General features: G+C 44.8%; 2 protein-coding genes across 3 annotated transcripts in view; both read left to right on the forward strand.

Moving 5' to 3' along the window:
• Ociad2 (OCIA domain containing 2) overlaps positions 1-15080 on the forward strand; it is an 844164-nt gene that overhangs the window by 154379 nt on the left and 674705 nt on the right. The window lies entirely within an intron of this gene.
• Usp46 (ubiquitin specific peptidase 46) overlaps positions 1-15080 on the forward strand; it is a 72023-nt gene that overhangs the window by 19911 nt on the left and 37032 nt on the right. For both annotated transcript variants that reach the window (XM_051198358.1, XM_051198359.1), the window contains exons 2-3: positions 7681-7761; positions 12083-12296. In XM_051198358.1, the coding sequence (XP_051054315.1) occupies positions 7681-7761; positions 12083-12296 (295 nt within the window). The remainder of the gene's footprint in view (positions 1-7680; positions 7762-12082; positions 12297-15080) is intronic.

Raw genomic sequence — 15080 nt, forward strand, 5'->3', positions numbered from 1 at the left:
CTCTCTCTCTCTCCCTTCCTCCCTCTCTCTCTCCCTCCCTCTCTCTCCCCTTAAATTAGTAGCTCAAAAAGAGCAGCCTTATTTTTTACAGTATGTGGCCAGATCGATCACTCTCCTGAGGTTCTAGAGTGCATCTGCTTCCTGGCTTTTGGGATTTCTGCAGGCTACCCGTGTTCCTTGACTCATGGGCCCTTCTGTCTCCAGGGTGGGAAGTGCAGTTTCAGTGTCTCTGAGCTCTGTCTTCACTCACTCGGACATGTGGGGGTACTGCCATCCTGCCAAGTCCGTCTACCATCTAGAGAATCCAGAACGAATGTTCTTTATTAAGATCCTTCATTTGGTCATGTCTGCAAAGTCCCCTTTGCCATGCACGGTGACATCATGATGGAATCCAGGGATGGGAAGTACACATTTGGGGAGGGCTGTCATTCTGCTGGCCACAGCACTGGTTTCACAGAGAGAGGATGCTCTGTGAAGAGCTGGCCTTGAAATGAGACTTGTAAGGTACAGGCAGGGGAAAGTGAGTGAGAGAGAACTTGGGTGGCTGGAGACTGGAAGGCAGCCATTGTTCTAAGCAGGGTGTGCAGGAGGAGGAGTGACAAGTGTAGTTAGTGACAGCAGTGAAAGCCACTAATGGGCTCCCCCAAAAGGTCCTGCATGGTTAGGGGTGGTCAAGGAGGATGGTGGGGGCTATGTAGGAGCTGGATGTGAGATGGATGAGAGATCCTGTAGCCGTGTCAAGCGGCAGCTGGAAAAGAAGTGCATGGAGTGGAGAGACCAAAGGAGTTTGCCAGCAGAGCACAGAGATGGATGGGGACGATGGATGTGGCAGCACACGTTGTGTGTGACCTGGAGACTCCAGCCTGAGCCCTGATGAGGGCAGGGCCATTTACTAAGTGGGGAAACACCAGAGGAGTGAGATGTCCCATTGGAGTAGGTAGATGGCTGTTGGGGACTGGTGGACAGGCACGTGGACATACCTGTATTAATGCAGCATGGAGCTCGAAGGGAAGTTTGCAGGGCGCAGATAGAGTTAGGCATGGTTGGCTTGCAGCCACTCACTGGAACCCTGCGGTGGCTTCTGTTGGGACCCCCGGAGAGAGAGACAGGGGAGGCCTTGGTCCCCCTCAGGGAAAAGCCAGCTGTCTGCTAGTGCCTCTTCTGGGGAGCTTAACTGTGTTTGTAGCTTCTCTGGATGATGTGGGGCTGAAATCCAGGAGATTTACTTTTCTTTTGAGTGGAGGATATAGTCTAAGGTCCTTGCAGATGCTAGGTGCGATATGGAGATGAGGAAGTACAGACCATCCCTACAGATGGGAATCATTAAACACACAGTGTTAGTTTCCTAGGCTGCTGTAGCCAATTATATTATCTTGTGCCTTAAACAATCCATTTACTATCTTTTAAAAACGCTAATTTACTTAGCAATGATTGATTTATTATTGTTGTGTGTGAGAGGAGTAGGTGTGCCACAGTGAATGGGTGGAAGTCAGAGGACAGTGTTTCTGAAGTTGGTTCTCTGCTTTCATCTCTACATGCATCCTGGGGATCAGACTGAAGTCAGCAGCCTTGCAAGTCAAGTGCCTTACCTGCTGAGCCCTTTTGATGGCCCCACATGGACTTTATTATAGTCTTGAAATCCAAAGCAGTTCTCACTGGGCCAAAGCCACATTCTTTTTTTTTTTTTTTTTTTTTTTTTTTTTTTCCTGAGACAGGGTTCCTTGTGTAACCCTGGTTGACCTGGAACTCACTCTTTATATCAGGCTGGCCTCGAAGGATCTGCCAGCATCACCCAGCTGGAGCATTGCATTCTTGTTGCATGAGCTGCAGGGCTGTGTGCATTCTTGTTGGAGGCTTCAGAGGAGACTCCTCAAGCATTTCCATGGCAGAGGCTGGAACTTGCCTGGGCTCTGTCCCTTCCGCCTGCAGCGTCTGAAGTTGTCACACAGCATTGCTGTGCTCTGCCTTGTTCGTGCTCCTGCTTCGCAAGACAGTTGTGAGCGTTCTGAGTCAGTAAACCCTATTAGATTTTTATAAAAGTTTACTTATTTATTTCATGTGTATGAGTGCTCTATCTGCACTATGCTTTTATGGTGGGAGAGGGCATCACATTCCACTCTAGATGGTGTGAGCCACCATGTGTGTGCTGGGCATCAAGCTCAGATCCTCTGGAAGGGCAGCCTCTTAATTGCTGAGCCATCTCTCCAGCTCAGTTTTAGCACATTCTCGGTTTTCCTTCACCATGTGAGGTAATGTATTCACTAGTTTGGGAGATTAGAACAAGGGTGCCCTTGCTGGGCTGTTATTTCATCTATGTACACATCCGAGTGCTGCTGAATAGTGTTTGTAAATGCTGGATCACATTTACCACACTGATTCCAAAAGAGTATAAGGGAACTAAAAAATTCTTACTACCTGGTGTTGTATGTGAGAGATTTTTCTCCCTGGGGAGGCATAATTCTCTCTCTCTCTCTGTCTCTGTCTCTCCACATACACACCCACCCACACTCGTACATGTGTGCGTGTGTGCACATGTATGCACGTGTGCATACATACACACACACACGTGTACGTATGTAACAGAGCCCTCCAAGTTAAAAAAGGTTCTTTCCAGGAGACAGTGAGGAGGTTCAGGAGACCCAGAGGTAAACAACTTCACATGCCTGGGAAAGCTGAAACGTGCAAGACTCATGGAGGTCTAAGAAGCAGTAAACTTCGGGGGTGGGGAGGGAGGACTGTGCAATGCCATCGTTATAGTAGGCTAGAGTGACCTGTTCCTCAGTGTGGCATGTTCCGCATCTTTGTGGTGACATGTAGCAACAAGCCTATTGCTAGTTGTATGAAAGAACAGCACACATTGTAATGCAGGGCACAATACACTTGGTAATGATAATAAAGCTAAGTAGCCGCATTATGTGTTTACTGTGCTCTGGGCTGTTTCAGTGTGCACTCCACTTATGATGTTTCCTATTGTGTGCAAAGTAATGTCAGAAGCAGTATCATATGGCTCCTACTTCTGTGTCTCCTACATTTCATTTATTTTTATGTGTGTGCACATGTGCTTGAGTGAGTTTATGTGCTCCATGTGGATGCAGGAGCCTGAGGAGGCCAGAAGAAGGCATCACATCCCTGGAACTGGAGTTGTAGGTGATTGTGAGCTGCTAGGTGGGTGCTGGGAGCTGAACCTGCGTCTTCTGCAAGAGCAATAGGTGCTCATAACCAGTGAGCCATTGCTGTAGCTCTCTTATGTGCCTTCTTCATCTCTCCATTCCCTCTTGCACTTGATTTGATCTCCTGTTTCCTTTGTCATGCCCCAAGAAGCAACAAATCATTCCATACATAAGTACACATATGTAATACACACTTCGTATAGCATAGGTCCTTGGTAGGTTGTACTTTTCAGGTTGGTGTGTATGTTCTCTGTGTCCATTAGTGATAAAATTGCCTGAATGACACATTTCTCAGAACACGTCCTCATGGTTAAGAGATGTATGACTGACTGTAGCTGTAAAAGTACAAACAGAATAGTTCAGTGAACCCACCCACACTGTCACTCAGCTTGGACCACATGGCCTCGCCACCTTCTGTTCCTTTCCTTGCTTCACCAATCTTAGGGACTCAGATTCTTATTCATTTCAGTAGAAACACTTCAAAGATGTTAAACTGTGAAGGAGATGTGAGAATGAGGTGGGAACTGCAGGATGATAGGACGGAGTATGTGAGGGATGAGGGATGCTGAAGGATGTTGAGTTTATGATGCAATGGACCTGAGAAGGAGAGACACTTATATCATGGAAGCTTCTCCGTCGTTTACAACAGAAAGGCAGGTAGGCTTATGGGCAGCCAGATAAGGGAGTCCTTGACTGCTGGTATAAAAGCTTTCCCCTTCCTTCTTTCCCTCCCTCTCTCCCTCCATACCTCCCTCCCTCCCTTCCTATCTTCCTCCATACCTCCCTCCATACCTTCCTCCCTCCCTCCCTTTCTCCTTTTCTTTTTTCTCTCTCTCTTCTTTCTTTTCTTATTTAGCTAGAGAGGGGTAGACAAAGGGAATGATCAAGAAAAGTAGGAAATAGTCATTGTAGAATGAGGAGTAACTGCTCGCTATGATGTTGGAATACAATATGCTTCTCTCTCTCTCTCTCTCTCTCTCTCTCTCTCTCTCTCTCTGTCTCTCTCTCTCCCTGTGTGTGTGTGTGTGTGTGTGTGTGTGTGTGTGTGTGTGTGTGTTTCAGACAGGGTTTCTCTGCATAGCTCCAGCTGTCCTGGAACTCGCTTTGTAGACCAGGCTGGCCTCGAACTCAGTGATCCATCTGCCTGTGCCTCCTAAGTGCTAGGTCTAAAGGCATATACCACCACACTTAGTTTGAATGCAGTGTGTTTGTGAGCTTTCAGAACTGGGCAAATGTGGGTGAATCCAATCAGTGTGGTCGTTGAACCTTTCTTTCCCTCTAGTACAGCATGTTTGTCTGGGTGTATAATCAAAAAAAGAAGGAGAATTTGGTTCATAATGGGTTCCTACTTAGCGAGTGCATATGACACCTCAGGGTCTCTCTGTTCTCAATACAAATCTTCACCCTCACTTTCAGGCTCCCTTTTCACAAACAGCAAAATGAGTTCTAAGACAGGCAAGACTTAACTAGCAAAAAATCATGTATTAACTTCTCTATGTTGTCATTTTTTTCCATAAAGAGCTAATGAGATCTTGTTCTAACTGCTGTGTTTCATGTCTTACATTTATACTGCTTTCCCTGTCATATATTCTAATTTTTCTTGAAAAAAGTTTATATAGGTCTATTTAATAACTTGTAATTTAGAGATAACTTCATTAAAAATGTTAGTCCTTTTTTTTTTTTGTCTGTACTGTGAAATCCTGCCATAATTTTATCTGCAATTTCAAAGGTTCATCTATAAAATGAAGCCATGTTATTGTGGAGACAATGGCTCTTTCTCTCATAACACTGAGGAAAACGTAGTGAAACTGGCGGCTAAAAGAGTCTAGCACAGTGGCATAGTATAGAGATGGACATCACGTGGGAATAAGAACCGGCCATGCATCTTCTCAGTGGGCTCAGGTCTTAGTGATTCTCTGCTTACAGTGTGCTTTGGCAAGTGACCATTTTGATTGGTTCTCAGTCTACTTCATGGTCATGTCTTTCTGCAGGAGGAGACGGGGCTAAAGAGATAGTTTAATGGTTACAGGCACTTATTGCTGTTGTAGAGGACCTGGGTTTGGCCCAGTACCAACATGGTGGCTCACAACCATCTTTAACTCCAGTCCTAGGGGAGCTGACACCTTCTTCTGGCACCAGGCACACACAGAGTGCACTTACACACGTGCAGGCAAAAGATTCGTACACATAAACATGTAAATAAAAGAATATACAACACTAGAAGTCGTTTAGAGATTTATTCTGTTATTTATGTGTTTCTGTCTCTGTGTGTAGTATATGCGTGTGCAGGAATGTATGGAATCCAGAAGAGGGCATCAGATCCCCTGGAGCTGGAGTTACAGGTGATTGTGAGCCATCTGACTTAGGTGTGAGGTTCCAAATTCAGGTCCTTTACAAGAGCAGTAGGTACTCTTAATTAATTAATCATCTCTCCAGGCCCAGGAGCATTACTTTTTAAAAATAAAACACTTTCTGTTCTCCGTTTCCCAAATCCATGTGTTCCTGTGAGCTATGAGTCTTCCACGGCAGCCTGAGAAGAAAGTCTGCAGATAAGGGAACATCAGCAAGGGACTCTGATCCTACCCACTACTCCTTCTCCATGCATGGGCTCTGAGCTCAGACCAGTCAAATGCTGATGGGAGGCATTTAGACATCTCACTGAGCACTCAGATTTTGTCTTTATTCCCTAAACAATGCAGTGTACCAACAGCTTATATGGTATTTATATGATATCAGGTTATTATAAGTAATGTAGGAAAGAAAGACACACATGCATAGGTTATATACTAATATACTAAAGTAGTATATACTAATATACTAATGACTCTCAACCTGTGGGTTGTGACCCTTTCACCAGGGGTCACATATCAGATGTTTAACAGTAACAAAATTACAGTTATGAAGTAGCCAATGAAATAATTTTATGGTTGGGTGTCACCACACCATGAGGAACTGTGTTAAAGGAACGGAGCATTAGGAAGGTTGAGAACCACTGACCATACCATTTATGTAAAGGAACTAAGTGTCTTTCTAGGGGGCCTGGAACCTGTTCCCCATGGCCAGTGATAACTGTACCTGACTGGAGTGAACTTTTCTTACTTACAGCCAGCTCACTGAATCTTAGGGAGAAGTGACCATCCATCACCAGTGGCTAGCCCCAGGTAGGGGGCTTTCATCACTGTTTTGATTGATGGGCTCTGATAACATTTGGATGAGACTGAACCTGACTCCTCAGTTCAACCTTTGGGAAATTTATTAGGATGGCTGGCAGGTCCAGCTAGTCTACCAATGGCTGTCTACTAATGCAAGTCCAAAGAACCCTGTAGTTGCTCAGTCCATGAGGCTGGATGTCTCAGCTGGTCTTCAGTACAGGCTAGAATCCCAAAGAAGTAGCTCTAATACCAGTGAAGAAATGAACTTGCCAGTGAGGGCAAGAGCAAGCAGGCAACGAGAGAGAGAGCATCCTTCTTCAATGCCCTTTATATAGGCTGCCAGCAGAAGGTGTGGTCCAGATTAAAGGCAGATCTTCCCACCTCAAAAGACCCAGATTAAAAATGGGTTTCCCACTACAAATGACTCAACTAAGGGAAAAACAAAACAAAAACAAACAAACAAACAAAAAACCTCACAGGTGTACCCAACCTCTTGGGTTTTAAATTAATTCCAGACTAAGAATAGTCATTATCAATAGTTCTTAGTTCCTATGAGCTTCCTGAGGATAAACTTCACAGTCCCCAGCATGGCGGACACATCTGGCCGTGCCAGTATCACTGGGCTTAGCAATTGGATGCACCTGACAGCTGTCAGGTTTCACACTGGATCCTTTCATTGTCTGTAACATTCTCTGGTCATAGTACCTTCTCATCAGGACCTTCCCTGAATACTCTACTTAATTGTACAATTGTGCAGTCTGTACAACTGTCATGCCCCTCAGCCCGAGCATCCCCACTGACCCCAGCCCATCTCACATTTTTTTTTTTTTCATTGTACTTATCACCTCCTTGTGTATTGTCTAATAAACTTCTTCACGGTTCAGGCTGTCTTCAGATACGAAAATGGGGCCTCCACAAGGGTAGGCATGCTTGCGTCTGTTTTGTCACCATTCTCGTTAATTCCTGGACCTAGAGACTAGTGCCTGGCTCAACAGGTGTGCAGTCTAGCCTTATCAGAACAAAGAAATTGACTTTGAAAGTGGTCCTGTCTTTCAGGCACCCTGTTTCTGAAAGTTGCTGCAGCTGTCTGCAATGTTTTATTCAGAAGATCATTTTCTCGTTTACATATCTATCTCAAATCTCCTCTTCCAATGGGAGGTGACTGAAAACACAGTACAGAGCTGGGGCAACGTACAGGTTGGTTGAGAAGAGCAGTGATGGCACTGGGAGCAAGTCTCCTGTTTACTTCCAGCATCGCGCATCCCTCTATGTGTTGTCAAGGGGGTGGCCCAGCTCACATCACCTCATTTCCTCATCTGTTTTCATGCCACAGAACTCTTTGTTATGTTTTCTTGTAGGGCACCAATGCCTCTGCTCTGGAAAAAGACATTGGTCCAGAGCAGTTTCCGATCAATGAACACTACTTCGGATTGGTCAACGTAAGTACTTATTGTTTCCAATATTTTAGGGTATTTGATGTAGCTTGCTGGTTGACTTTTTGGTTTTTGATTTGTGAGACATGATGATCTTGCTATGTGGTTCTGTTGGTCCCGAACACAGTAGGGAGACCTGGCTGGCCTTGAAATTTCCGTGATCTTCCTGCCTCTGCCTGAGTACTGGGATTCCAGGCTTATGGACTATGCCCAACTCTCTGCTGCCATTACTATTATTACTCATCTTTAAGTAGCTGTGTGCTTTAGTTAGTAGCAGAAGCAAATGTGGAGACGGGTATTTTACTCTACTACTTAGGATGTAGTAACAGTTGTCCCCAGCAAGGGACCTAATTCCTACATTATTGATTGAATTCACAACCCCTTTGCTGCATGCCTTGGGGGATTCCCTTTGTATCTGTGGCTCTCATAGCGATTCCATTAGCATTCATGGCCAAAGCTGCTTTGATTTATTTGTCCTCCCTTTCTTACAGCACGAACTTATCAGTCTTTGTTTTGGTACGGGCCAATACAGCTTGACCTGTACTTGGCTTATAATATAGCTTGCATTAGAGATATGTAACAATCAAGTACGATCTCCACTTGAGGTAGGAGTGAGCTGTCAATCAAGGACCAAGAGTCATTTATCCCAGAATTACTTGGCCCCATCATTGTGTGACAAAACGTTTCCTAAGAGATGCAACACACACACACACATACACACACACACACACATACACACATACACACACACCCTACTCAACCCTGGATAGGGAACTTACAACAGACCAAATTACAGATACCATTAAAGTTCAGTTTGGTGAACCAATAAATTTTATTGGGGCTACTTACAGAAATGTGGGTGAGGGGTTACTTAGGGAGCAGAAATGAGTCAAAGATAGCTGGATCACCAAGGCCCAACCCAGCATGTGTGACAGACAGTCACCAAAGCTGGGAAAACTGGAGCGCACTGCACAGCTTATAGGCACCACAACAGGGAAGGCAGGGTCCTCTCCAGGTGCCTCTGGTCTAAACCTCCTCCAGGCAGCTCAGCTGGTTTCTGTTTCTTCCAGGCAGCTGTCTAGTCTCAGAGTCTATGCAGGTTTTGTTCTTCTGATACACTCCTTTGTAGTTTAGCTCTGCTCACTCTGGCAGGGAAGGGCCTAGTGGATGCAGTCAGTTTCAGGGGCTTCCTGAAACTATTCTGAGTTGGTTGCTTTTTTACTTAATGAGCATGGTGGTGTTTCAATCTTGGAGAAAAATGTTCACAGCACCGGTTTCTTTTGGGATAGGCAGGAGCTCTTAGTACCTGGCTCTTCTTATGTTCCTTGGTAAGGTGTTGAGTCAAGTGTTAAGGTGGTATTGCCTGGGTGTTAAGGTGATATTGCCCATCACCTCTGTGGACTTGAAACTTTACTGTATCCTTTTTGTAGACGTTTTAGGTGATAAGGGTGTTAGCTCACAGACACGGATTTCTGAAGCAGCTTCTCTGCCAGTCTGCCAATTTCCTGCCTAGAGACATATTCTTTGCAAGTAAATTCTGCCTTGGATATAAAGGAAAGAGTTACATTCTTATTCTCCATGTACTGTTAACTGGGAGTGTGAGCTATGGCAAGAACTTGGCCTTTCTGGCCCTCCATTTCTCCATTAGTAGTGGTTGCAGTGAGTTCTTCTTCTTGAGAGGAGGATGAGTGAGAAATCTGGGAGAAACCCTGGTGGAGGCTTGGGCATGCTGTAGACACTTGGAAAATGCCCCTTTTATTTCTCCAGAGTTGATCACTAGTTCAGGCCAGTTGTGACTCAAGGGTGTCTGGGTAAAAGACACTGAGAAGCAGAGAGAAGATTGGAGAGAGAGAGATGCTGCTATGCAAGGCCCTGGGAATACAGGGTGTCATAGTGGCAAAACCCAGTCTTCTGATTTTCATACAGTTTATTTTAGCCACTGTGTGGGGGCCTCCACTCAGAAAGTTATTCAGTGCATGGGAATTTTTCCTTGACTAAGAAAATAAAACTGCAGACAATGGAGAATCGCAGATATTGCCTAGCTTGTATAGGAGTTACAAAGTTGTATCTATTAATAGCTTCATTTATGATTCCTCGGTTGCTAATTTATGGAGATGCCAGCTTCTGTGTGAAGGATGTGTTCCCTGTTACATGGTTCTGTCAAGGAACATTCAAATACATAGGAACCTAAGATGTCTGCACCAAGAGGCTGTTCAGAGAAGACGCCCCTGCACAGGGCATTTGACCTTCTATGGCATTTTGGAATCTGGGCTGTGACTCTTGATATTTCTTTGGAGTTTCTTCCTGTTCATTTGCTGAGTGGGAATAGCTGTAAAGTACAGGTCTCAGCTGAGTCTTCCCACAGAGTTAGGCGTCCAGCCACTTAGAAGCCAGTGAGATAATGATTTTGCCTCCACAGTCAAAATCTCAGTGTCTGTGACCTGCAGAGGGAGAGACCATTGCTGTGTGGGCTCTAATCTGATTATAGGGGGACCAGGAATTTGTGTGATACAATTGCCACCTTGGAAGAAACACAAGGCAGGGTAATTTAGGAGGTAAGAGCTAGGAAGTTGGGAGGGTGGCCTATTGAGACACTTTTTGCTTCACTGCGTTGGAGTGAGACTTTGTAGGACAGCAGCCACTGCAGTCCTGACAGAAAAACAAGCTCTGTTCCCTAAAGGCTTCTGTTGAGCAGGTATTTCTTAACTCCTTAAATAATTCTCCCCACCGTTGTATGTATATGTATGTATACATGTACACATACGCACATATATACATATATCAGATGCACATGTGCACACACATATATCACATACACATATCCCACTGAGCTACATCCCCAGTCCCTTCAGGCTTTGTTTGTTTTTTTATTTTTATTTTCACAGTCATGGGAGGTTTTTTTGTTTTGTTTTGTTTTTGTTTTTGAGACAGGATCTCCCTCTATGGCTCAAGCTGGCCTCGAACTCACTGTGTAATACAGGCTGGCTTCTAACTTGCAATGATCCGCTTGCATCAGCTTCCCAAGGGCTGGAATCACAAATGTGCATTACCAATGTGCATCACCATGCCTACAGTCATGCAGCTCTTTTTTATTGCACTGTGTCTTTTCTTTTCTGAGTCCCCATGCATATAAGTTTGTTCTCTCTCTCTCTCCTCTCTCTCTGGAGATAGGGTTTCTTTGTGTAAAAGCCCTGGCTGTCCTGGAACTTGCTTTATACACCAGACTGATGTTGAACTCAGAGATCCTCCTGCCTCTGCCTTCTGAGTGCTGGGATTAGAGGTGTGCACCACCCTGCCAGGCTTGTCTCTTTTTCTAAGTACCAGATCTCATTTGATTCCTAGTCAGAGTGCTTATTATAAGGTAGACTCTGATGGATCAGAAAAACACTGAAATTAGTAGTCTTCTCTTATCTGTGGGGGATGCATTCCAAGACCCCCAAGGGATGGATGCCTAGAACTGGATGGTACCAAACTCTATATAGACTGTGTTTTTCCTATACATATACTCTGGTGATAAAGTTTATTCTATATATTACCTACAAGAGATTAAATAATGTTCTAATAAAATTCAACAATTAGAATAAATCATCAGTATTAGTTTGTTTCTTGATAGTAGGTTGGGGCCGTTGTTGAATAATACAAAGGTTACTTGTGATACCCAAGATGTCTACTAAATGGTCAGTGGGCAGGTACCACAGACATTGTGGATCCACTAGACTAAGGGATGATTCATATCCTGAGCAGGATTGTGTGGGATGGTGTGAGATTCCATCACACTGCTCAGAATGGTACACAATAGAAAATCTATAGATAATTTATTTCTGTAATTTTCCATGGAATGTTCATAGACTGTGGCTGACTCTGCATAACTGAAAGCGTGGCAAGCAAAACTTCAGCAAAGAGGGGATGACTTCATACTACAGTGGTTCTCAGCCTGTGTGTTGCCACTGCTCTGGAGTCTTAACAACTCTTTCACAGAGGCCTCCCAAGACCAACAGAAAGCACCGATGTTTACATTAGTATTCATAACAGCAAGATTACAGTTATAAAGTAGCAACGAAAGTAATTTTATGGCGGGGGCTCACCACAACATGAGGAACCTCATTAAAGGGTCGCAGCACTGGGAAGGCTTGAGAACCACTGTTGTTTCCTTTTGTTCCTACCCTTGTGGGTCAGATCCACTGTTACCTAATTTGTCCTGTTGGGCTCTGGTATGGGAATGTAGGGCTCTGCAGGGTCCTGGATCCTGGCCTCTCCCTCTCCTCCCCTGCTCTGAGATGGCTTGTCCCCAGACAATGATTCCAGCCACCCTCTTGTGCTTTGGCAGTTTGGAAACACGTGCTACTGTAACTCCGTGCTTCAGGCCTTGTATTTCTGCCGCCCATTCCGGGAGAATGTGTTGGCATACAAGGCCCAGCAGAAAAAGAAGGAAAACCTGCTGACGTGCCTGGCAGACCTTTTCCACAGCATTGCCACGCAGAAGAAGAAGGTTGGCGTCATCCCACCAAAGAAGTTCATCTCAAGGCTGAGGAAAGAGAATGGTGAGTGGTGTGGCCGTAGCGGGTTAAGGCTCTGAAGAAGGAAAGGCAGCAGTTCTGGTTAGCGTCCAAAGGGGACGCTCATGCTAGTTCTCTAAAGGGAAAGTGAGTGTAGTTAACAATTCAGGGGCAGGAGAGATGGCTCAGTGGTTTAAGAGTGAGCATTTTAAAGAGTGCATGCTCCGCTTTCACAGGACTTAGGGTAGGTTCCCAGGACCACCTGTAACTCCAGTTCCAGGGCATCTGATACCTTACACATTACACACACTTATATAGACCCCCCCACACACATAAAAAACAGTGGGGAAAAAAATCTAGGAGAGTGAGTGAGAGTGAGCGAGCGAGCGAGCAAGCGAGAGAACATGAACACAGGTGTGGTAGTGTGTAACTTTAATCCTAACACTCAGGAGAGAGACAGGCAGATCACCATGAGTGCTAGGCCACCCAGAGCTACACATTTAGACAGACCCTGTTGCAAAAAAAAAAAAAAAAAAAAAAAAAGAATTAAAATGATTAATTAATTAAATTAAAAAAAGGGAAGAGGAGAAAGAAAAGAAAGACATTCTCTTTATAGCCCTAGCTGTCCTGGTATTCACTCTGTAGACCAGGCTGGCCTTGAACTCACAGAGACCCGCCTGCCTCTGCCTCCCAAGTGCTGGGATTAAAGGCGTGTGCCACCTTGCCCATCAGAAGACATTTTTTTTTCTTTTCCCATTATACAAGAAAAAGAAAATATAATAGAAATTAAAAACTGAGATTTGACATCTCATTTAGAATGATTTCTCTCCTTTTTCTCCCCCCCCCTTTTTTTTTTAAATATGCTGCATTCTAGGAAGGATCATTGTAAGAGAAAGAAAAAAACAAAAACAAAACAAAACAAACTTGGTCAAGGTGACTTGCTCTACTCCCAGGGTTAAATATGTTGATGTAATCACTGAGCAGAACAGTACTATCCTATGAACTGTGACTAAAGGAAGCACATATTACCTAATCTGAGGCTCTGGTGTGTTAAAAATAATGTGACTAGAAAGATTGAGTCAGGGTAGGAATAGAAGACAAGAGAGAGAGAACATAAAAGAGGGAGCCATTATTGGTTTGAAGAGAAAACTGAACATAAAGAAAGGTCTAGAGTCCTACAAGACTGCCGCCAACTAACAATTTGAGCAACCGTGGAAAGGCTACCATAAATGCCCTTCCTGGATAGTGAGATCAACAACTAACTTACATGGAGCCCTCATCTAGTACCTGTTGGAAACACAAGCAAACACCTATACCTAAACACTGAGTTGAACTAGAATCCAGATGCAGAGAGAGAAAACAAGACAAGGTTGCAGAAACACATAGAGACATCTGACTTGAACAAAGAGGAGCTAATGGGCCCCCAGACTGATAGCTGGGAATCCAGCATGGGACTGACTCAGGCCCCCCTGAATATGGGTCTCAGCCAGAAGGACTGAGCAGTCTAAGAGACCTCAGACAGTGGAACCAGGATGTTTCCCTGGTGCACAAAAGGACCTTGTGGACACATCCCCCATGGAGGAATACTCCCTTAACCTAGAGACAGGAGAGAAGTCCTGGTTCCTACTTCAAATGACTTGACAGATTTATATGACCCCACCTGGATGGCATTGCCGTACATGTGGAATTAGGGGTGGGGGGGATGGGAGGGGAGGGTAGTCAGGGTGCATGTGAGGGGGCAGAGAGGGTAAGAGGGAGGGAAGGAGGGAGGAAGAGGGAACTGGGATCGACATATAAAATAATAAAATAAATAAATAAATAAATAAAAGAAATTGGGGGGGGTGACTAAAAAAAATGAGTAGGCCCTGTAGGCTCGTGTGTGTGTGTGTGTGTGTGTGTGTGTGTGTGTGTGTGTATGTGTGTGTGTGTGTGTGTGTGTGTGTGTTCAGTCTGTGGCTGTTGATCTTTAGCTGGTGGTGTTATTTGGAGGAGGTCATGGAAACTTTAGGAGCTGAGCCTTAGCTATGAAGTCGATCACAGGGGTGTGCTTTTGAATGTGACACCTGGGTCCTAGTCCCTTCCTCATTCTGTGCTTCCTGTACACTGTGAGGTAGCTGGCTTCTGCCATCCTCCATTGCTGGGATGATACTCTGCCTAGTATCTGGGCCTGAGCAACCCAGGGCAGAGCACTCAAACTGTGGGACCAAACATATCCCTACTTCTCTGAGTGTATTTGGCTTAATATGACTCTCAGGAAGAGAATCTAGTTTCTATAGCAAAGTGTCTCAATGGCAAATTAATCACTGGTGGTCACATCATATTCAGAATTGATATTCAGGGGTTCAGTAGATAAAGTACTTGTCAGGCAAGTAGCAGGACTAGGATCCAGATCCACAGCACTTACATAAAAAGCTGGGCAGGGGTGGTAGCCAGCCTGTAATCTCAGTAGATAGGATGGTTAGGCAAGCTGGGTAGCCAGACCAGCCAATGAAGGAGTGGCAGAGTTAGCCAGAGACCCTTTCCTAATAGAGAAAATGGAGCATGACTGAGAAGGATGCTAAGTGTTAGCCTTGGCCCCTTCATACTCAGCGTACACACAAGTGTGCACCTGTTCACGTGTGTCCCAACCCCCAGCATGTACACTGCGTGCATACGTAAAACACCAAATAGATATTTTACCAGGGTTTTTGTCTAGTAATTTTGGTTCTTTTCTAGAATGATTGTACATTGGTTCATTATTACAGGTGACTGACTGTAAGGAGATAGGAGATATTAGTGTTTGATGGGTGATAGGAAATAGGAATGATGGGCTGGAGAGATGGCTCAGCT

Source organism: Phodopus roborovskii, unplaced genomic scaffold (genome assembly GCF_943737965.1).
Source record: "Phodopus roborovskii unplaced genomic scaffold, PHOROB, whole genome shotgun sequence".
NCBI lineage: Eukaryota > Metazoa > Chordata > Mammalia > Rodentia > Cricetidae > Phodopus > Phodopus roborovskii.